The sequence below is a fragment of the Theropithecus gelada genome, chromosome 7a (genome assembly GCF_003255815.1).
Source record: "Theropithecus gelada isolate Dixy chromosome 7a, Tgel_1.0, whole genome shotgun sequence".
Lineage (NCBI taxonomy): Eukaryota > Metazoa > Chordata > Mammalia > Primates > Cercopithecidae > Theropithecus > Theropithecus gelada.
In genome coordinates, this window is record NC_037674.1 from 39,459,935 (window position 1) to 39,482,868 (window position 22,934).

General features: G+C 41.1%; 1 protein-coding gene across 3 annotated transcripts in view; it reads left to right on the forward strand.

The window, feature by feature from the left end:
• Positions 1 to 325: 325 nt before the first annotated feature.
• SNX1 (sorting nexin 1) overlaps positions 326 to 22,934 on the forward strand; it is a 43,419-nt gene continuing 20,810 nt past the window's right edge. For 2 of the 3 annotated variants that reach the window (XM_025390432.1, XM_025390433.1), the window contains exons 1-4: positions 326 to 609; positions 15,277 to 15,388; positions 21,162 to 21,289; positions 21,829 to 21,895. In XM_025390432.1, the coding sequence (XP_025246217.1) occupies positions 451 to 609; positions 15,277 to 15,388; positions 21,162 to 21,289; positions 21,829 to 21,895 (466 nt within the window). In that variant the 5' untranslated portion in view covers positions 326 to 450. The remainder of the gene's footprint in view (positions 610 to 15,276; positions 15,389 to 21,161; positions 21,290 to 21,828; positions 21,896 to 22,934) is intronic. The other variant, XM_025390434.1, reaches the window with a different exon arrangement.

Consider the following 22,934-nt stretch of genomic DNA (forward strand, 5'->3'; position numbering starts at 1 on the left):
TATTTTTGGGGTCGAGGAATCTAAGGCCAATTCGTGCTGACTTCTGTGAGGGCATTGTGCTCGGCATGGGTAGATGGCATGTAGAGGTTTTCAAACATTTTAGTTACACTCCTTCATTCAGACGAACTCTTAGAAGCCTGTTGGATAAAGCTATCCAGAGCACAAAGGGCCCTAGGAACCAGAGCAGCCCCTAACTCCTACTTTTCTGCCCCTTTGGCCCCACTCATTAATATCTCAGCATCGCGATCCAGGCCTCGGATTTGCCGGGCAGCCTCAGCTGGCCGGGTGCCGCCCCGCCCCCGGCGCCTAGGCCCCGCCCCTGCGCCTCCGCCCCTTGGATCCCACGGGTCCCTTGCGGCCCTCCCACTCCTCGCACCGTTGGATCGCTTTGCTCACGGCGCTATCTCTCGATAAAGTTGTTGTTGCGGCTTCCGCCGCGGGTGGAGGAAGATGGCGTCGGGTGGTGGTGGCTGTAGCGCTTCGGAGAGACTCCCTCCGCCTTTCCCCGGCCTGGAGCCGGAGTCCGAGGGGGCGGCCGGGGGGTCAGAACCCGAGGCTGGGGACAGCGACACCGAGGGGGAGGACATTTTCACCGGCGCCGCGGTGGTCGTGAGTTCGCATCCCTCGGGGTAGCAGGCGGGAGGGCACCCCGAAAGGGAAGAGAAGCTAAGCGAGAATCGGGGAGGTTGGGCAGAGTGGGCCTGGTGAGACCTTGCCTCGGTGTCAGCAGTGCGGGCCCGGGGACCCTGGATGTGCTCAGAGCGGTAGGCTTGGCTTCCCGGCCCCTAGGCGGGAAGAGTAAAGAATGAGGGTTGTGGTGCCTTCCGCGGCTAGGTCCCTAACAGCGGAGAGCCGCCGACGCCGTCCTTTGACCCTGCAGTATGGTGACTCCACGGATCCACGGGGTTATTTTGCAGGTCGTGTCCTGCCAAGGCTGATTTAGTAGGACCGAATAAGCAAATGGGATGCAAACCTTTCCCCCGTCTTACTGCTTCTAAGATGAATAGCGTTGTGTAGAGTAGCTGGGGTGGTGACCCGCCCACCAATTCTTTCTTTAGCGCAGCATTTACTGATAATAACCAAAGGCCCTTTCTGGATCTTAGTTTACAAAAGTTATGTTGATTCATCTGATCTTCAGGAAAATAAGGCCAGAGGCTGATGGAGAGAAGGCACTGCCAGATAAATCACTACATAGATCAGAAAGCTTTCTCCTTTTTAAAGGGATGCGTTCAAGTGCCCAAGTACCTACCTTACTGGAAGCAAATCTGAAATGTGAGGAGGAAATGGTGTTTCCCGTAATGTTACCGGTAGGAGGCCCTTGAGTGTAAGTTGTCGAGGTTCTTGGCATTTTGAACAAATAATTGGACAAAACGCACAAAATAACAAAGGAATGAAACACAAACGAAGCAGCGAAAGCAGGAATTTATTAAAGCGAGAAAGCACCCCACAGGGTGGGAGTGGCCCGGAGCAGGGGGCTCAAGAGCCCACTTACAAAGTTTTCTGGGTTTTGAGTGCTCCTTTTGTGGTTCCTATGGGTTACCCCTTATCTGGATGAAGGATTTGGTCTGTGGCTAATTAAAGGCCGAGGTGAACTGGTGTCCTGTACAGATGAACGATGGTCCCTGCTTGGCCTGTGGCCAGGCTAAGGCACTCTCCCTTTCCATCTGAGATGTGGAAGGGGAGGGTTGCAGGGATAGTAGCCTTTGATCCTTTGCCACTCCAGCGTGGGGAGATGGGGTTTTTCCTTTTGGTTTAGCTTTAGGAAGTTGGCCTTAATTGGCCCTAGGTTCCCTGCCCCTAGACCCAGGGGGTTCCTTTTGGGAATTCAGCTTTGGGAAGTCAGCACGAATTGGCCTTAGATTCCTTGCCCCCAGACCTTGGTGTTTTCTCTTTTAGAAAGTTAACATAAATTGACCTCAGATTCCCTGCCCCCAAACCTTGGTGTTTTTCCTTGATTCAGCATGAATTGCCCTTAAGTTCCCTGCCTGCTGACCCTATTCTTCTGCCTCAATAATAAATATCCGGGTCTCAAAAAAAAAAAAAAAAAAAAAAAAAAAAGAGGTATTGGAAAAAACTAATCTTTGTGATGTGGAAATCAGTAATCAGTTATTGGAACCAGTGGAGGTGTTTTGGGCTGTTTGATGAGAATATTTACTCATACCACTTGGTATAGGTTATTCCAGGCTGTAAAATTCATTGCTGGGTCTGTGAATTTATCTATTTGGATGCTTCTCATGATAGTACTCAATGTGTAACCAACGAAATAAAGCAGCTGTAAATTCGTTATGCAACATGTGGTCTGAAAAAGTTTGAGGCTTTCCTCATTTATGTCAGATTTTCCCTGTCCTGTATTCAGAAATTGAGTCTGTAATCTCAGCTCATAAGATGCTTGATAATTCTAATATAACAACTAAAACTGTCAAATGAAGTCTGTTATTCTGAGAAATAATAAATCTTTGTGACTGTCACAAAACAGGAAAAACTTTTTGTTTGTTTTTAGAGACATAGTCTCCCTGTATTGCCCAGGCTTGTCTTGAACTTTTGGGCTCAATAGATCCTCCCTTCCTCCTAAGTAGCTGGGATTGCAGGTGAATTCCTGAGAAATAATTCTTGCTGCTAATTTAGTCTTTCTGTTGTTATTTAAAATAAATATTTAGTCTATTCCTTTAGTAATTCTCCTATAAGTCATGGAAGACAGCCACTGTTGGCAACTGCTGGAATGATATACAGACTGAGAATATGAAAACAGAAACTCTGACACTGAAAGTGATTGGTCACGTAGGCAAATGTTGATTTATTTTCCAAAAAGGAACCTGGAAGGGTGAGGAGTTACTTTCTAGAGTTACCTAAAGCAGTGGCCAGGTGCCGTGGCTCACACCTGTAATCCCAGCACTTTGGGAGGCCGAAGCCGGAGGATCACTTGAGGCTAGGAGTTTGAGACCAGCCTGGCCAACATGGCAAAACCTCGTCTCTACTAAAAATACAGATATTATGCGAGCATGGTGGCACGTGCCTGTAATCCCAGCTAGGGAGGCTGAGGCACAAGAATCACTTGAACCCGGGAGGCAGAGGTTGCAGTGAGCCGAGATTGTGCCACTGTGCTCTACCCAGGTAACAGAGCAAGACTCTGTCTCAAAAAAAAAAAAAAAAAAAATAGAAATTTATAAAATAAATGTAAGAGGCTTCAGTTTGATTCATCTTACCATACTTTATGGAGTTATCAATACCTCTTTTTTGTAAGACTGTAAAAATCCTTTGCCTAATTTCCAGCCAAAAGGGGGGTGAGGAGGTCAGAATGACCTTGTTCTACCGCAGAAAGCATAATTATTTTTATTTAGGTATGACCTAGGAAAATTGAGTTGCTAAAGAAACTAAAATGCCACCTGTAAGCCATTTTTCAAGCTGCCCATCCTGATGTTAATCTTCGGGATGCCAAGACCCCAAGATAACTCACTAGTTTAACTGTCTTGTTAAACAACCATAAAGAACAAATTGTAATCCAATAAATACTTTAGTTGTGAGCCAAAGAAGATAGAGGATTGTAGCACTTGTGGTATTTTAAAGAACAACATTGAAGAACAAAGTAAGAGTGTGGGCTTTGAAGTCTGTTTTAAATCTAGGCTCTACGGCAGGCTAGCTTATCCCTGGACATGGTACTTAATTACTCTCTACAGTTTCCTCACCTGTAAAAAGTGAGTAATACTAGTATTCACCTCTACCACTATTGTGAAGATTAAATTAAAGTGCCGTAAAGTGCTTAGAAGAGTTCCCTCCATAATAAACGTTTAAAGAGTGCTTACTTTTTGAGGGCATGAGATGTATTTGTTGGTGAGCATTTTGTAAACTGGAATTACTCAAAAAAACCCCACAACATCTAATAGTGGATTAGAAAAGTTAACCTTAAAAATGGGTAACACAGTTGATCAAAGTCAAAACTATTAATAACCTGGCATGGTGGCGTAAGTCTGTAGTCCCACCTACTTGTGAGGCTGAGGTGGGAGGATCACTTGAGCCCAGGAGCTTGAAGCTGTAGTGAGGCAGAATTGCACCACTGCACTCTAGCCTGGGCGAAAAAGTGAAGCCCCATCTCAAAACAACAACAAAACTGGTAACATTTATTTGATTAGCTAAAAGCCATCAAATAGACACTTAATGACTTCATTTTTCTGAGACGGAGTCTCACTCTTTTTGTTCAGGCTGAAGTGCAGTGGTACAATCTCAGCTCACTGCAGCCTCTACCTCCTGGGTTCAAGCGATTCTCCTACCTCAGCCTCCTGAGTAGCTGGGGTTACAGGCACGCACTACCATGCCTGGCCAACTTTTGTATTTTTAATAGAGACAGGGTTTTACCATGTTGGCCAGGCTGGTCAGGAACTCCTGACATCAAGGGATCTGCCCGCCTTGGCATCCCAAGTGCTGGGATTACAGGCGTGAGCCACCATGCCCGGCCGACTTCAATAGCATTTTACTAATTTAAGTTAATCTTCATCTTTTATTTTGTTGCATGTTGGAGACAGAGAGGAGCATTGAAGAATTTTGAAGTTGAGGCATGTAAAGTTAAAACTAATTTATGGTATGCCCGTAATTTCCTGGGCATTGATACAACAACTGCTGCTGTTAATCATCCCATCTGCTCTTTTTTACAGCCCAAGAGGCTTTGTTAGTTCAGTAATTAAAATGTGGTTTCATTATAATTGAAAGAGCAGCCTTAGACATGCATCTCAGAATCTATAAACCAGTTACTTCAATTGGAGAGACTTGACCAGGCGCAGTGGCTCATGCTTATTATCCCAGCATTTTGACAGGCTGAGGCAGGCAGATCACAAGGTCAGGAGTTCTAGACCAGCCTGGCCAAAATGGTGAAACCCTGTTTCTACTAAAAACACAGAAATTAGCCTGGCGTGGTGGCACATGCCTGTAATCCTAGCTGCTGGGAAGGCTGAGGCAAGAGAATCGCTTGGCTTGAACCTGGGAGTTGGAGCTTGCAGTGAGCCGAGATCATGCCAGGGCACTCCAGCCTAGGCAACAGAGCAAAACTCCATCTCAAAAAAAAAAAAAAAAAAAAAGAGAGACTCAAAAAAATTGCTGAAATAAATTTGAAGTCATTGCTTTAAAACTACAAATAGTTTAGAGAGTTATATAAGTTATGTATTAGCGTTTAGGCAGGAAAGGACATGGTCTTTTCAGAAACTACTCCTAAATCTGTGATCACTGTAACATCTTGCGAGAGGAGGCGAAAGCTTTTTATTTGTTGATAAATACAAGGTTTTTGTCTGTCTCCCAGGCTAGAGTGCAGTGGTGCAATCATGGCTCCCTGCAGCCTCTACCTCTTGGGCTAAGTGATCCTCTCACCTCAGCCTCCTGAGTAGCATGTGCCAGCATGCCCAGCTAATTTTTCATTTATTTATTTTTTTGTAGAGATGGTGTCTCCCTATGTTGCCCAGACTGGTCTCTTAACTACTGGGCTCAAGTGATCCTCCCACCTTGGCCTCCCAAAGTGCTCGAATTATAGGCGTGAATCACCACGCTTGGCCCAAAAAAAAATCTTTTTGAAAAAATTGAGGTAGAATTCACATAACAAAATTTACCCTCTTAATCATTTTTAAGTGTATAGTTTAGCAGCGCTAAGTATATTCACATTATTGTGAAACAGAGATCCAGAACTTCCTCATTTTGCAAATTTGAAACTCTATACTTATTAACAGCTCCCACAGTCCCTGGTAATCCATCACCATTCTGACTTTGTTTCTGTCAATTTGTATGTTTTCGATACCTCATATAAGTTGGAGTCAGACAGTATTTGTTTTGTGACTGGCTTATTTTACTTAGCACAGTGTCCTCAAGGTTCATCCGTGTTATAACATGTGACAAGATTTTCCTCTTTTTAAGGCTGAATAATATTGCATTGAATGTATATAGCACATTTTATTTTTCTGCCAGTGGACATTTGAGTTTGCTTCCTCCTCTTGGCGATTGTAGATAGTGCTGATGTCAATATGAGCGTGCAAATATCTCCTCAAAATCCTGCTTTTAAATCTTTTGGATATATACCCAGAAGTGCAATTCCTGGATCTTGTGGTAGTTCTATTCTCAATTGTTTGAAGAACTTCCATACTGCTTTGCATGGTAGCTGCACCATTTTATGGTCCCACCTCAGCTTTTTAAAACCTGTTTAATTTTGTATCCTAATCAACCTCTGGTAACAGATACCAAATTACCGCTAGATAAGAGAAATGAGCTCTCTTGTTCTGTAGCACTGTAGAGTGAATGTGGTTAACTATATTTATTGTATATTTTCAAAAAGCTGAAAGAGAGGATTTTGAATGTTTACAGCACGAAGAAATGATAAATGTTTGAGGTGTTAGATACACTCATTATCCTGATTTGATCATTGTACATTGTATGCATATATTGAAATATCACTCAGAATCCCATAAACATGTACAATTTTCAACTAAACATAAAAATAAAAAAAAAATTTTAAGAATGATGCTTGTTAAAGATTTTTTGTAGATATCACGTTTTTTAAAAAAGTTTCCTTCTGTTGCTGTTTTGATAAGAATTATAAAATATCGAATTTTATTATTTTTTGACATCCCTTGGTTATGGGGTTTCTGTCTTAAATCTGTTATACCGTGAGCTGCTTTACTGGAATGGACTCAACATGATTATGGTATATTGTCTTTTTTGTATTTTTTATTGATATCTTTTTATTGTACATGTTTTTGGGATACACATGGTATTTTGATACCTGTATACAATGTGTAATGATCAAATCAAGGTATTTGGGATATTCATCACCTCAAGCATTTATCTTTTTGTTGAGAACATTAGAATTCTTCTCTTCTAGCTCTTGAAATATACGATAAATTATTGCTAACTATAATCTTCTTACTATGCTATCAAATACTAGAACTTATTCCTTCTGTCTAACTGTATTTTTGTACCTATTAACCAACTTCTCCTCATCCTGCCCTGCCTTCTCTTCTCAGCTTCTGGTAGTCACCATTGTACCCTCTATCTCCATGAGGTCCATGATTTTGGCTCCCACAGATGAGTGAGAACACTTGACATTTGTCTTTTTGTGCCTGGCTTCTTTCACTTAATGAATGACCTCCAGTTCCATCCATTTTGCTGTAAATAACAGGAGTTCATTCTTTTTTATGCCTGAATAATAATCCATTTTGTATATATACCACATGTTCTTTTTTTTTTTTTTTTGGCACAGGTTCTTGCTCTGTCTCCTAGGCTGGAGTGCAGCGGCGCAATCATGGCCCACTTCAGCCTTGACCTCCTGTGCTCCGGTGATCCTCCCACCATAGCCTCCCAAGTAGCTGGGGTTACAGGTGCATGTCACTATGCCCAGCTAATTTTTGTATTTTTTGTAGAGACGGGGTTTTGCCACATTGCCCAGGCTGGTCTCAAACTCCTGGGCTCAAGTGATGCGCCCTCCTTGGCCTCCCAAAGTGTTGGGATTACGGGTGTGAGCCACCATGCCTAGCCTATACCACATATTCTTTATCCATTCATCCACTCATGGACACTTAGGTTGATTCCATATCTTGACTGTTGTGAATAGTGTGCTGCAATAAACATGAGCATGCAGAAGAAATATATATACTTTGATATATTTCCTTTCTTTTGGATACATACCTAGTAGTGGGGTTGCTGGATGCTATGGTAGTTCTATTTTTAGTTATTTTAGTAATCTCCATACTGTTTTCCATAATGGCTGTGCTACTTCACATTCCCACCCACAGTGTATGAGTGTTCCCCTTTCTCCATTTCCTTGCCAGCATTTGTTGTTTTTTGCACTTTTAATAATATATTGTCTTTGCTGGGTTTGGATTGCTGTTATATATTCTTTTATATCTATGTTCATAAGATAAACCTATAGTTTCTTTCACATGAAAATTGTATGGTTTGAGGAATTAAGATTATATGGTACTCTTTCTATTTCAAGAATGTTTATATGACTGGAATGATCTGTTTCTTAAAAATTGGTGGTACTCACCTGTAAAACTGTTTGGGCTTGGTATTTTTCTTTATGCTTTATGGAAAGATTGTTAACTATAAACAGTTTATTTCTTTTTGAGTGTTTACAGGATAACTTCTTTAGATCTGGACAGTTTGGTAGTTTTATTAAAAGCCATAAGAAAATTGATGGGTCAGCTTTCTCTGTTCTGTGAAACATGCATGGTGGTTGTTCCCAAATATGTAACACATCCTCATTAAGTTTCTTGATATTAGCCCTTCTCTGGTCTTAATCAGACTTCTGAAAGTGAATCTATGTAACAGTATCTTTAAACAAAGGTGTATCACTTAGTTTGTTTCCTTACTAGTTTAGTCACTTACAGCTAATATTAGTAAAAAAGTCTAGTGTGTAGTGTTTTCTACAGGGATATTGCCTCAAACACTTGTTTTTGGAGTTAACATTACATCAAGTGGTCAGATCTGGTCAAATGATCAGAAGTTGAAATTCTACCATATGGTAAATATATTCTTAAAAAAAGTAATAGGTATATGCAGAGACTCAGTGCTCAGCTCAAATAGTAAAGTTTTACTCTTCATAAGTTTAGATTTCCCAGAAGTACATAAACTCATTAATTTCTTGATCATTTTGTTGTACTAGCAGTTAACTTAGCTTTCAGAATTATGGAGGAGAAGCTAATAAAAGTAATTATAAAACACTACTTTTGGAGTAAAGGGAGAAGACTTTTAAAGATGGCTAATAAGCCAGGTGCTGTGGCTCATGTCTGTGATCCCAGCACTTTGGGAGGCCGAGGCAGGTGGATCACCTGAGGTCGGGAGTTCAAGACCAGCCTGGCCAACATAGTGAAACCCCGTGTCTACTAAAAATACAAAAATTAGCTAGGCGTGACGACGCACGTCTGTAATCCCAGCTACTTGGAAGGCTGAGACAGGAGAATCCCTTGAACCCGGGAGGCAGAGGTTGCAGTGAGCCAAGATTGTGTCACTGTACTCCAACCTGGGTGACAGAGCAAGACTCGGTCTTAAAAAAAAAAAAATGGCTAATAACAACCTGACTTAAAATTTATTTAAAATTAGGGTTTGGTGCCGGGCGCGGTGGCTCATGCCTGTAATCCCAGCACTTTGGGAGGCTGAGGTGGCTGGATCACCTGAGGTCAGGAGTTCGAGACCAGCCTGGCCAACATGGCGAAACCCTGTCTCTACTAAAAATATAAAAATTAGCCGGGTGTGGTGGTGTGTGCCTGTAATCCCAGCTACTCAGGAGGCTGAGGCAGGAGAATCATTTGAACCTGGGAAGCAGAGGTTGCACCGCTGCACTCCAGCCTGGGGGATACAGCGAGACTTTGTCTCAAAAAAAAAAAAAAAAAATTAGGGTTTGGGGCTTATGAGAGAAACAATAAAGGTTGCAGTCAGACTTCCGGTTTCTGTAAGGGGTTGCCAACCCTTCGTTTACTTAGGCGGTAAGGCCACTCTGACAACTTAGCCATTTGCAGTTCATTAGGTTGGACTGGAGAAAAGAAAAAAAAAATCTGATATCTCTTCCTTGGTCCTCAAACTTCTCAGCACTCTTAAGTAACTTTTGACATAAATAAATCATGAGTAGTTGGTAGTTACTAGAGCAAGTAGCCATAAGTATCTCATCTCCAGGAAAAGCTGTTGCTCAACTTTTTCTGGCTTATTCTTGTGCTTCGTCACATGGACAGCTGGAGCTTCATTCTGCTTTCACAGCAGATTTGAACTGGGTTTGCTTTTTCAATTTAGAAGGTAATCCACCCATTAGTACTGTGACTCTTCTGCAGTTTTCTGGGCCCTTCTAAGTTTTGTTAGGTTGAGACCCAAAAAGTTTAGTTGGGAAATTAAACCAGAGAATTCAGTAGAATGTGAGGCTAAATTTGGGGGCTCATGAGGTCTCTAATGGCCTTGCTTATGGTTTTCCTTAACTAGCTCAGTGGTCAGCTTCATGCTATTTTCCCCATCCTTCCAGCTGTCCCTTTTCCATTTTCATTAGTCCCTCTACTCTGTGTCTCAGAAGTTCTTTACCTTATTTGTGCTGTGGGCCAATTGGCAGGCGAGTAAAGCCTGTGGACACATCTCCAGAATAATGTTTTTAAATGTATAAAATAAAATACATTAAATTATGAAGGAAACCAATTATATTGAAATACAATTTTAATACATTAAAACAATTTTACATTAATAATGTACTTAAATAGAGATGAGCATAAATGAGATTTTGAGATCTATAAAAACCATAATCTCATGTAAAAATACCTAATATCAGTTACAGTCTCACGTACTGCTATTACTATTATGATTTGTTGACTGTGATTATTGGAAATGCCAAATTTCAGTTCAAGGTTAATGAAAATGAAATTATAATAATTTTATTCCCATCCAAGTTCATAGATTACCCCCTGAAGTATGTGGCTAATGGACCCCAAGATAACCCCTAGTTTAACTCTTTAAGCTATGGAGTTAAACTCTAATTTGTAGAGTTAGATACACCCTATTCTGAAGTCCAGTGGACATTGAATGTCCATTCTCCCAAGCACAAATACTTGTGCATCTGTGCCAGTTTTGAAACGTGGTGGGAGAGGAGTCACTGTCTGCTGTAGGCTGAATAATGCTCCCTGTCCTTTTCCCAAAGAAGTCCACATCTTTTTTTTTTTTTTTTTTGAGATGGAGTCTTGCCCTGTTGCCCAGGCTGGAGTGCAGTGGCGTGATCTTGGATCACTGCAACCTCTGCCTCCCGGGTTCAAGCGATTCTCCTGCCCCAGCCTCCCGAGTAGCTGGGATTACAGGTGCACGCCACCATGCCCAGCTAATTTTTGCATTTTTAGTAGAGATGGGATTTCACCATGTTGGTCAGGCTGGTCTCGAACTTCTGACTTCCTGATCCACCCGCCTCGGCCTCCCAAAGTGCTGGGATTACAGGCGTGAGCCACTGCACCTGGCTGAAGTCCACATCTTAATCCTGGAACCAGTGAGTATGTTAGGTTATGTAGCAAGCGGGAGTTAAGGTTGAAGATGGAATTAAGATTGCTAATCAGCTGATCTTAAGATATGGAAGTTACCCTGGATTATCTGGGCGGGACAGTGTAATCACAAGGATCATTAAAAATGTAAGACAGGCTATGAAAGATGATATGGAAGAGACACAAAGAGATGCAGTGTTGCTGGCTTTGAAGATGGAAGAAGTGGTCCGTGAGCTAAAGAACCCTAGAAGCCAGAAAGGGCAAGGAAACAGATTGTTTCCTAGAACCTCCAGAAAGGAACACAGCCCGACTGACACCTTGATTTTAACTCATCAAAACCCACTGGACTTTTTCAGAACTGTAAGATAATTTGCATTGTTTAAACTGTTAAATTTGTGATAATTTGTTGCAGCAACAATAAAAACTAATAGGCTGTCCCGCCTCACTCATTTCTTCCTAGAAGTAAAGGTGGCAAAACCAACAGTATTTCATGCTAAGTTCTTCCAGGGTAATTTTTAAAGACTCCATGGCTGCTCCCTTATCATCTGGCTTTAGCTCCTGGGACAGACTTACTCCTAATTGTTCTTGTCTTATTACGTTAGTGTGATCACACAAACTCCTTAACTCTATCTTGCCTTACTATAAAGTATACTAATTTTCCCTCCAAAAATTAGTTACCTCATCCTCCAAGAGCCGTGTTACCTTACCATTTAATTTGGATTTGACCTCTAAATACAGTTGAGTTTTAACAGTACCTCCCCTTTTGAGATCCTTTGACTGTAATGTAAGGGTTCTGTGTGAGCAGAGAGCAGTTAAGCAACATGAGGAAGAATCACAACTGGACAACCTAAAGGGAAGTTGCCCAGAATCACAGCAGTACTTCAAATAGTGAATGGCTTCGTCAGCTCTGAGGGGCAACAAGCCCATATCTGTCCTTCTCTGAGTTAAGAAAATGGTGCTAGTGGCCTAGAATGGCTTGAGGCTGGTAATTGTGGAGAAATACCTGCTCTTAACAAAAGTGCTCTCTCTTTCTGGCATACCTTTCTAGTACCTCTCTGCCAAGACCACACCACTACACAATTTTTAAAAAGAAAAAGAAAAATGCACACCTAACTAAGTAATGCCAGCTTAGCATAGAAAAATAGGTGAAGAACATCAAGACAAGTCATAGGTTCAAATGACCAGCAAAATGAGTGGAAAGAAATTTTCACTACTCAATCTAGTGAAGATTTTTTTTTTTTTTTTTTTTTTGAGATGGAGTCTCACTGTGTCATCCAGGCTGGAGTGCAGTGGCTCGATAGCTCACTGCAACCTCTGCTTCCTGGATTCAAGCAATTCTCCCTGCCTCACCCTCCCAAGTAGCTGGGATTACAGGCACCTGCCACCACACCCAGCTAATTTTTGTATTTTTAGTAGAGACAGGGTTTCACCATGTTGACCAGGCTGGTCTCAAACTCCTGACCTCAGGTTATGTGGGCGCCTCTGCCTCCCAAAGGTTATTTGCTCACCTCTGCTTCCCAGAGTGCTGGGATTACAGGTGTGAGCCACCGTGCCCAGTGCAAAGATTTTTTAAAAGAATGCTTAGTGTTGCTGTGGATGCCTCACTCATACTCGCTTCTGGGGGAATGTAAATTGTTGGTCTTTCTGGAAGGGAGTGTAGCAGAGCCTTTGAAACTTTTATGTCCAACAATTCTACTTAAGAATCTATCCCAAGAAAATAATCAGATGTGGATTTATATATAGGATGGGACTTACAGTAGTATTTGGTGGAACCTGGAAACTGTCCAGCCTTAGGGGAATGATTATGTCGTATATCCATATAATGGAGAGTTAAATAACTAAAAGTGGGATTTTTGTACACTTTTTAATGACATGAGAAAATGCTCAGGTAGTAGAGGGGAAAAAACAGGATACAGAGTTTTACATAGGTAGATTAATTTTGTAAGAGAACTATAGAAAAAAGATTAGGATAGTAAGTATGGTCATGTCTATTCAGCTCTCTTAGAACTCAGCCATGTGTGATTTTTGGGATGGAGTCCCAGAGGATATCTGAGAGCAGTTTTCTGTTCTCACAGGTAGTTGTTATCTAGCTTACTAAGGGAACATAAGTCTGTTTTAATTACAGTTCGGGTTTGTTTTGTTTTTGAGACGGGGTCTTGCTCTATCACCCAGACTGGAGTGCAGTGGTGTGATCATGGCTCACTGCAACCTTGACTTCCTGGGCTCAAGTGATCCTCCCACCTCAGCCTCCAGAGTAGCTGGGGCTACAGGTGCACACCGTCAGGCTAGGCTACTTTTTAAAAAAATTTTTTCTAGGGACAGGGCCTCACTGTGTTGCTCAGGCTGGTCTCCAACTCCTGGGCTCAAGCAATCCTCTCACCTTGGCCTCCCAAAGTGGTAGGTTTATAGGTGTGAGCCACCACATGTGGCCACAGTTTGGGCTTTTGAAAAGGGTTAGGTGAAGGAAAAGAGGTATTAGTACTCTAGTTTTCACTGCAGTATCCCATTCGTGTGAGTCTGTCTCTTGAGGGAAAGATAGACTACTGTTCTAACACTGCTCCAGAAAATATTCGTAGTCATTAACCTTCCAAGTTAAATGGTGGATCAGAAATGGAAAGTTGGCTTTATTCATATTCATATCACAGGAATGGGTCCTTCTAGGCATTTTTTAAATGACTATATTCTAACCTATGCCTTTTTCTGTTGTTTTAGTCTCCCCCGTGAGCTACTAGTAAATTACATTTGTATACATGTATCCTTAATGTATACTGGATTTTAATCTCTCATAGATCTCCATTTGGAGATGACTGGTGTCAGTGGGAAGTGAATGAAATCAGGTGGCTTCATATAAGATCTATGTACTGTACAAGAGTGTAGGAAGGAAGTAGTTGTGGAAGAAGGTGGATGGTGATTGGTGATGTGTGAAGCAAAAGGGAAATGCTGCTTTTGTATTTATCCTGTCTGTCTTTCTGCAGTGATTTTTTAGTTTTGTTTTTAAGATGGTTAAAGCAGCTAGAGGACAGGACCACTGTCTCTAACAGACTTGGAATAACTTTTAAGCTTATACAACTAAGTGTTCGTGAAGCTTCATTAGCAGGGAATAGTTCCAGGAGAAGGATTGTTTGCTCATATAGGTCTAAATATTGGTACGTTTCTTTTCTTTTTCTTTTCTTTTTCTCAAAAAAAGATTTTTTTTTAAGACTAGTCAAGTGCAGTAGCGAGAAGTGGGGAAATAACAAACAAGGGTTTCGATCTGTAACTGACTGTTAACAGTTAATTGAGATAACTCACTAGCTTCAGACCAGCTAACAGTTTATTTTCTGAAAGGTGTCCCCAATATTTAGATGAAGCTGTTTGCAAATTTAGAGTACCCAAATAGATCTGTCGTTTCACTTTGTTCCTTTGGGTCAGAAAAGGTCTGTCTCCAAGGAACAAACTCTCTCAGATTTGTTAAGGAAATGTTTCATAAAAGGTTCCTTAAGCCAGGTCTTTTAACTGATTTGCCCTTAGGGTCTGACTTCAAAACCCTGCAGTACCATGCCACAGCTTTTGAAGCCAGATTCTCAACTTTCAGTTCATGTTCTGCACAATCCAGCTTTGTTCACTCTGGTACCGGTCTGGGGACTCACTCCACCCTTGTTTGCAACTGATCACTGAGCTTTGAATAAAGGCCATGGACTGACTGTATTTTCACCATGTGCCCACTAGGCTAAGCATGATTAGTTTTTATTCTCCTAGCTTAAAACAGAATGTTATTGAAAATTGTATTTGTGTGAGTTAAGGATGAAAAGATAAATTATACTTTTAAACAGCATTAAAACGTAGTGTTATACCTTCCTTTGCGTGTTAGATGGGTCAGTAATATCCACACAACTGGGCTTCAGTTAACAGTTTAGCTGAGGCTACAAAGTGTCAAAGCTTGAATTTTGGACTCCAGTGCTGTATCCTGGTCACTAGAATGTGCACAGTCAGCATTTGAAAGAATAAAGGTCATCAGCAGAGAAAGAGAAATACATTTGGACAGGTTCTTTTGAAAATTATCTGTGTGTACACATACCCATGTTGGTATCATGTGCTTTGGGGCAGGGCATTTTAGCAAGGTCATGTTGTTAGAAATTAACCCTAAAATGTATGGACTTCTTTTTGCTCTGTCATTACTTGGGCAGCACTTACTTTACTAATAATGATTTGCTGCTTATTGAACTGGCTGACTGGTGGCAACTGAGGGAGGCATTAAAAGCTGCTTTCTAGGCAAGTTGGGTTTGTTTTTCATGGTGATGTTTTATTCAGAGTATCTCTTTGTTTTCAGAGTAAGCACCAGTCTCCAAAGAGAACTACATCCCTTCTTCCCATCAACAATGGCTCCAAAGAAAATGGGATCCATGAAGAGCAAGACCAAGAGCCACAGGATCTCTTTGCAGGCAAGTTTGGACTCAAGAGTTGTTCTAGGAACCTCCTAAATGGCTTTGTTAAGTTGCTGAGTTAAAGTCAAAACCAAAGGGGAAAAAAAAAATATTGGGAACATAACTTTATGTAAAATACTTTTGTGGAGGATTCCAAAGTACATGAAATACAGGCCCTGCCATCAAGATTCTTTCAGATTTAGGGAGTAAGATATAAATACACAGTTGTTTAAGAAGGTGAGTTAAACTGTTGAAACACTAACAGAAATGCAGCTGGAGGAATGATAGAAATACTAAGTCACAGGAGCTCAGAGGAGTGTGAGACCAGTGTCTAAAGCAGTGCCTGTAGCCTTGTGTGACCAAGACTAGGAGTAAGAAATGCATTTGGTGTCATAATCCAAAATATGTGCATACTGGTACAAAACAAACAAAAGTTTTATTAAATTACTTGCCCTTACTACTTCTAATACAGCCTGAAACTTTTTCTGTTGTTTCCTTTTTCAGTGCTCTTTGCAACACATTGAATTGATTTCAAATCCACCAACAAGCTGTAACCTCCAGTTTGAAAAACACTGGTATAGGACAGTTTCTCAACCTTGGCACTGTTAACATTTGGGGCTGGATAATTCTTTGTTCAGGGGTGCTACACCGTTCTCAACAGAGAGGGTGCTTTTGCCCCCCAGAAGACATTTGGAAATGGTTGGAGACATTTTTGGTTGTCACAGCTGAGAGTGCTGATGTTATCTAGTGGGTAGAGGCCATGGATTCTGCTAAACACTCTATACACAGGACAGGCCCTCACAACAAGGAATTATTTAGCCCAAAATGTCAGTAGTGCTATTGTTGAAAAACCCTGTCTAAAGTGATCTTGGGCCGGGCACAGTGGCTCACACCTGTAATCCTAGCACTTTGGGTGGCCAAGGTGGGTGGATCACTTGAGGTCAGGAGTTTGAGACCAGCCTGGCCAACATAGTGAAACCCTGTCTCTACTAAAAATACAAAAAATTAGCTGGGTGCTGTGGCGTGCACCTGTGCTCCCAGCTACTCAGGAGGCTGAGGCAGGAGAATTGCTTGAACCCTGGAGGTGGAGGTTGCAGTGAGCTGAGATCGTGCCACTGTACTCCAGCCTGGGTGACAGAGCAAGACCCCATCTCAAAAAAATAAATAAATAAAGTGATCTTGGAAGAAGCAGGATTTATGTAGGAGAAAAGGAAAAAAGGGCCCCATGGTTGGGCAGGAAGTGTAAGGTATGTTTGAGCGGCAGTCAGTAAAGTTGGTGGACCATAGCAGGACATTCTTGGAGAAGTCATGGAAGATAAGGCTGGAAATGTAATTTGGAAAGAGATTTGGGAGGACCTTACACATTAATAATTCGAGTCTGGATTTTCATCTTAATGCCAATTAAAAGCCATTGGCAGCTTTGTGTAAGGGATGTGATATGGGCAAAGTAATGTTTTAGGAAGACTGACCTACTGGAATTGGAATTATATTAAATTAATTGCAGTGGGCAGAGACCAGATAATATTTTAGAAGGCAGTCACAAATTAGTTCAAGAATGAAATGGCAAAGACTGAACATAAGGTAATAAAAGCAGGAAAGGAAAGGCGAAAACTTTTCAAAAGGGAAGTCCACAAAATCTGATTTTAGTGATCAAATATAACGGGTATCAAAAAAAAATGCGGATTGAAGACCAAGTCAGAGGTTTCAAGTCCAAGGATTGAGAAGAAAATGGCATCATTATAGAACCCCATTCTAAAGAAAAAATTGTCTTTGGGGAAAAAGTTAGCTTTGGTTTTAGATACTTTAAATTTGAAATGCAAAGGGAAATACCCAGGAGGTGACTTGAACTTTTCTTTCCTACCTGAGGAAAGACAAGAACTGGACATACGGGAATCATCTTTCTAGAGGTGGTAGTTGAAACTTCCATGTGAACGAGATCCTCAAAAGAGTGAATGATGAGGAGGGAGAAAGATGAGGGTGGAGGGTAAGATCTTGGGACAACTCTTACGTTAGAACTGGTAGGAAATTGAAAAGACATACAAGGAAAGGAGATTAGAAGAAGGAATATAAAAATTGAGATTTTCCACTTCCCTTCATCCCTGAAATTTGAATATACAGTATTTATTCTGGTACTGATTATTTTTTGGATAAAATTTCTGGAGGAGGCCAGGCACGGTGGCTCAGGCCTGTAATCCCAGCACTTTGGGAGGCCAAGGTGGAAGGATTCCTTGAGCCCAGGATTTAAGACCAGCCTGGGCAACATAGCAAAACCTCATCTCTATTAAAAAATGAAAATATAAATAAATTTCTGGAGGAGAAGTGATATGAAGGCAAATAATGAATTTTCTTTGGTTATATGGAAGATTGAAAAGAAAGTGAATTTTCTATCTCTGGGACCTTAACATTTATATGATCTTTCATTGTAAGAAGACCTGACCTAACAGTTTAGTGTGATAGTTACCCAGTGATTGAGTTTTATACACATGAACTTGTAGATCTTTATTAAGGACATACTTGTTCATAGTGAGGATTCTGATTTACTTCATTCCCCTACTAGTTTTATAAGTAGCCAATACCTGCTTCACTTCTAATAAAGGAACATAAGATATCTCGAAAATGGAATGTCTGCAATGAGACGTTTAGTTTAGGACTTGAATAGCTTCCCAGTTGTTTTAGATATTTGACTGTGGAAACTTAAATGTTCTGATATCATTTTTAAATAATAAATCTAGTGATGATCAGAGTCTCTGATGGAGCCTGAATGCTTTTCCATTACTCTTAACAGGAGTTCAAAGAAAAAAGCATGTTTTAATATAAGTTTTGGCATCTTTATCACGTGAATTTCAGTAGAAGATACACAGTTCTTCAAAAGGCTGTTTTTTGTTTTGTTTTGTTTTTTGTTTTTTGTTTTTTGTTTTCCCCAAGGCTGGAGTGCAGTGGTGTGTGGTCATGGCTCACTGCAGCCTTGACCTCCCAGGCTCAAGTGATCCTCCCACCTCAACCTCCTGAGTAGCTAGGACCGCAGGCGGGCACCACCACGCCTGGTTAATATTTGTGTATTTGTTTTGTTTTATTTTTTATAGAGACAGGCTTTTGTCATGTTGCCCAAACTGGCAAAAGGTTTTTAGTAGCATTCTAATAAGTCAAATATTTTAGATGAGCGATACTTCTTGTTTCATTTCCAAACATGTTTGTTAACTGAATTATTTGTGTGGGACCTGCATGATGTGAATATCCAATGCATATTTCAACTGGTTGCTTGTTTCAGAGACTCCTAATATCCTAACATGTTCATGATATGTATGGTTAATCCTCGAACAATGCAGGCGCAGCCAAAAATTTGTTTATAACTTCCCCAAAACTTTTCTAATAGCCTACTAGTGACCTACTGTTGACTGGAAGTCTTACTGATAAGATAATCAATTAGCTAATCAGTTAACATATCTTTTGTATGTTACATGTATTATATACTGTATTCTTACAATAAAGTAAGCTAGAGAAAAGAAAATGTTATTAAGAAAATCATAGGAAGTGAAATGTATGTACCTTTCATTTAAATGGAAGTGGTTCGTCATAAAGGTTTTCATTGTTGCATCCTCACATTGAGTAAGTAGGCTGAGGCAGAGGAGCGGTTGGTCTTGCTGCCTCAGGGTGGCAGAGGCAGAGGAAAATTCATGTATAAACGGACCCGTGCAGTTCAAACCTGTGTTGTTCAAGAGTCAGCTGTACTTTTTTGCTTGTTTGTTTTATACTCCCACCCCAGAGTCAGATTATGTTACCACCTTTCTAGCTTTCCTGATAGGGATCAGATTTCATTTCTAACAGTGTGGCAACCCTGTTTGCATACTTGATTCACATTTAATGATTAGAATACTGATCTGGGACTTGATTATGCTATAGGCATATATGCGTAAACCATAATCTCTGCTTTTGTTTAGCTCCAAATGAAAAAAGAAGAAGAAACAGCATTCTTTGAATTTCCTAAGATTAAAATAGAATACCTACTGATCAGACCAAACCCAAATAGATATTTATGTTTTCTGTTACTAAAAAAGAAAAAAAGTTTGTACTGTTTAGGCTTAGAGCATCTAGTTCCATTGCTCCAAGTTGAAAGTGCATTCTTTTTATTTGCATGAAAAATTTTGGTGCCTAAAAATGGTACATAATGCTATTTTTAAAGTCCCTTCTCTGGAACACTGAGGGAATGAGTCGTTCTGTTCAACTGAGTTCTTTCCGGATACACAAAGGCAGCCCTTAAGCACTGGTTTTTAAACTGTTTTGAATAGAAAGATTTTCAGATATTACATCTCTTTCTTCGCAAATTGGATAGCATATATTAAGTATATAATTTAACCTTTACAAGGAGATCTAAACCATTAGGAAAAATTCTTAAATTATGCTAAAATAACCGTGCTGTCATCAGGTGTGGAAAACTTCCCTTTCCCAAATGTTACTGTGTTTGTGTCTTGGCTCCATGTTTTTCTAGCTTATGGTTTTCCTGACTCTTCCTTTGATGTCATTTTTTTCCTGTCAGTATGCCTGCCTCTTCTATCATATTGGTGTGTAAAGCGAATATCTGAACTTCTTTTACAAACAATTTTTTTTTTTTTTTTTTGGGAGATGGGGTCTCCCTCTGTCGCCCAGACAGGAGTGCAGTGGTGTGATCTCGGCTCACTGCAACCTCCGCCTCCGGGGTTCAAGCAATTCTCCTGCCTCAGCCTCCCAGTAGCTAGGACTACAGGCTCAGGCCGTCACACCCGGCTACTGTTTTTTTGTATTTTTAGTAGAGATGGGTTTTCACCATGTTGCCCAGGCTGGTTTCAAACTTCTGAGCTCAGGCAATCTGCCCACCTTGGTCTCCCAAAGTGCTAGGATCACAGGCATGAGCCACCGCATCCGGCCCTTTACAAGTAATTATAATAAATAGGGCTCATATGATGTTCTAAAAGGAATACTCCTAAGATTAAAATTGACAAATAAATTAGCCAGGCACAGTGGTATGCACCTGTAGTACCAGCTATTCAGGATGCTGAGGTAGGAGAATCACTTGAATCCTCAAGGTGGAGGTTGCAGTGAGCCCAGATCGTGCCCTGCTATACTCCAACCTGGGCAACAGAGTGAGACTCTGTCTAAAAAATAAATAAGATTTAAAACATAAAATTAATAAAGTTATTTTGGCTGTGTTGTCTTTTTGCTTATCCTTGGTTCTTGCCTAAATTCTAGGTAGGAGAGGGTAGCCAAGTGATTGTACTTGGAAAGGAGAAGGAGAGGTTGTTCTGCTAAGCCTGTGCTAGAAGAACACTTCCCTTACCTTCCTCCCCTTTTCTCCTTGTAAACATTTTTATGACTCTTAGTCTGAGAGGCTCTGTGTATTGAGAGTGCTTGCTATTGTTCTTGTAAGTTCTTTTTTTTTTTTTTTTTTTTTTTTGAGACGGAGTCTCGCTCTGTCGCCCGGGCTGGAGTGCAGTGGCCGGATCTCAGCTCACTGCAAGCTCCGCCTCCCGGGTTTACGCCATTCTCCTGCCTCAGCCTCCCGAGTGGCTGGGACTACAGGCGCCCGCCACCTCGCCCGGCTAGTTTTTTTTTGTATTTTTAGTAGAGACGGGGTTTCACGGTATTAGCCAGGATGGTCTCGATCTCCTGACCTCATGATCCGCCCGTCTCGGCCTCCCAAAGTGCTGGGATTACAGGCTTGAGCCACCGCGCCCGGCCGTAAGTTCTTAGCCTATACAAGTTTAGCCTTCGAAGACCCACTACTGACCTTCATTTTAAAATATCAACTTCATTTTAGATGCCACAGTGGAGCTATCCTTGGACAACACACAAAATAATCAGAAGAAGGTGCCAGCCAAAACACTCATTTCTCTTCCTCCGCAGGAAGCCCCAAATTCTTCGAAGCACCAGCCAACCTATGAGGAGGTGAGAATCTGCGCTGTTAGTCTCACCACTTTTAGGTATTTAGGACTGTGTACTGCCAGTCTGAAGTGTGGTTGAGTATAAACCCTGAGAACATAGTTATGACTCTTGAAGGAGATCTTTATGCTTAATGGACAGCCAGAATCCAATACAGGAGTCTTTCTTGGGCAGGGTGTCTATTGCCCAGAGCACAAAGCTTTCAATGATTACTCAAGATACTTGGTGTGTGAAGCCTCCATATTCAGGAGTATAGTTTCTCCTCACTCCCTTCCTAGCCTGCAAGAGGCAAGTCTTTCTAAATCTGGCAGTTATTCATTGTCATCAAAATAAGATTTTAAGAGGATAGATGTAACAAAGACTTGTAAGCTGGCTCCTAATTTAAAATTTTGAAAGTTGGTTCATTGGGATTGTTGGGAATGGACAAAGGCTGAACACTGAAGGATACATCTTGATTTTATTAGATTGATATAAGGTTATTAACAGGGTAAAATTAATAGCTTTTTTTCATATCAACTCTCATGATTTGTCTTTTCTTGAAAAAGCTAGAGGAAGAAGAACAGGAGGATCAATTTGATTTGACAGTCGGTATAACTGATCCTGAGAAGATAGGTAAGTGGTTCTTAGGACTCCTTGTGATGTTAGGATGTGGCTGTGGAAAGCATAGGTAGCTAGTTTCAGGATGGCTACCCTCAGAGTTGAACTACCCAATGTGAAGTACTTCATTAGTATCTTTTCTGTAAAAGTAGAACCCTTGCTATGTTTCTAAGGCCAGAGACTGCAGTTACTCAATGCATTAGTCAGTCTTTTCTTGGCTTTAGGAAGAAAAATCAGAATCATCAAATACTACTAGAATCCCTTTTTATTTTTATTCTTTTTGTTTTTTGTTTTTTAGAGACAGGGTCTCATTTTGTCACCCAGAATGGAGCGCAGTAGCACTATCATAGCTCACTATCACCTCCAGCTCCTGGACTCAAGCAATCCTCTTACCTCAGCCACCCAAGTAGCTGGGACTACAGGCCTGTGCTACCATGCCGACTAATTTTTTTTTTTTTTAAGAGATGGGGTCTTGCTATGTTGCCCAGGCTGGTCTTAAACTCCTGGCCTCAAGTGATCCTCCTACCTTAGCCTCTTAAAGCACTAAGATTACAGGCATGTGCCACTGCACCCAGCTAGATTCTCTTTTTAAAAACCCAAACAGGCTGGCCGTGGTGGCTCACACCTGTAATGCCAGCACTTTGGGAGGCCAAGGCAGGCAGATCACTTGAGGTCAGGAGTTTGAGAACAGCCAGGCTAACATGGTGAAACCCCGTCTATACTAAAAATGCAAAAATTAGCCAGTTGTGGTGGTGTGCACCTATAATTGCACCTACTCAGGAGGCTGAGGCCAGAGAATTGCTTGAACCCAGGAGGTGGAGGCTGCAGTGAGCTGAGATCATGCCACTGCGCTCCATCCTGGGCGACAGAGCAAGACTGTGTCTCAAAAACAAACAAAAAAAAACAACAAAAAAAAACCCAAACATCATCTTCTTCAGAGTTGATAAGACCCTTTTTTTTTTAAGATAGTAAATTCCATGTGAGCACCCTAAAAAATACATGTTCTCAAATTGAGAGACATTGAACTTATTTTTCCCTCAAGAAGTTTGAAACT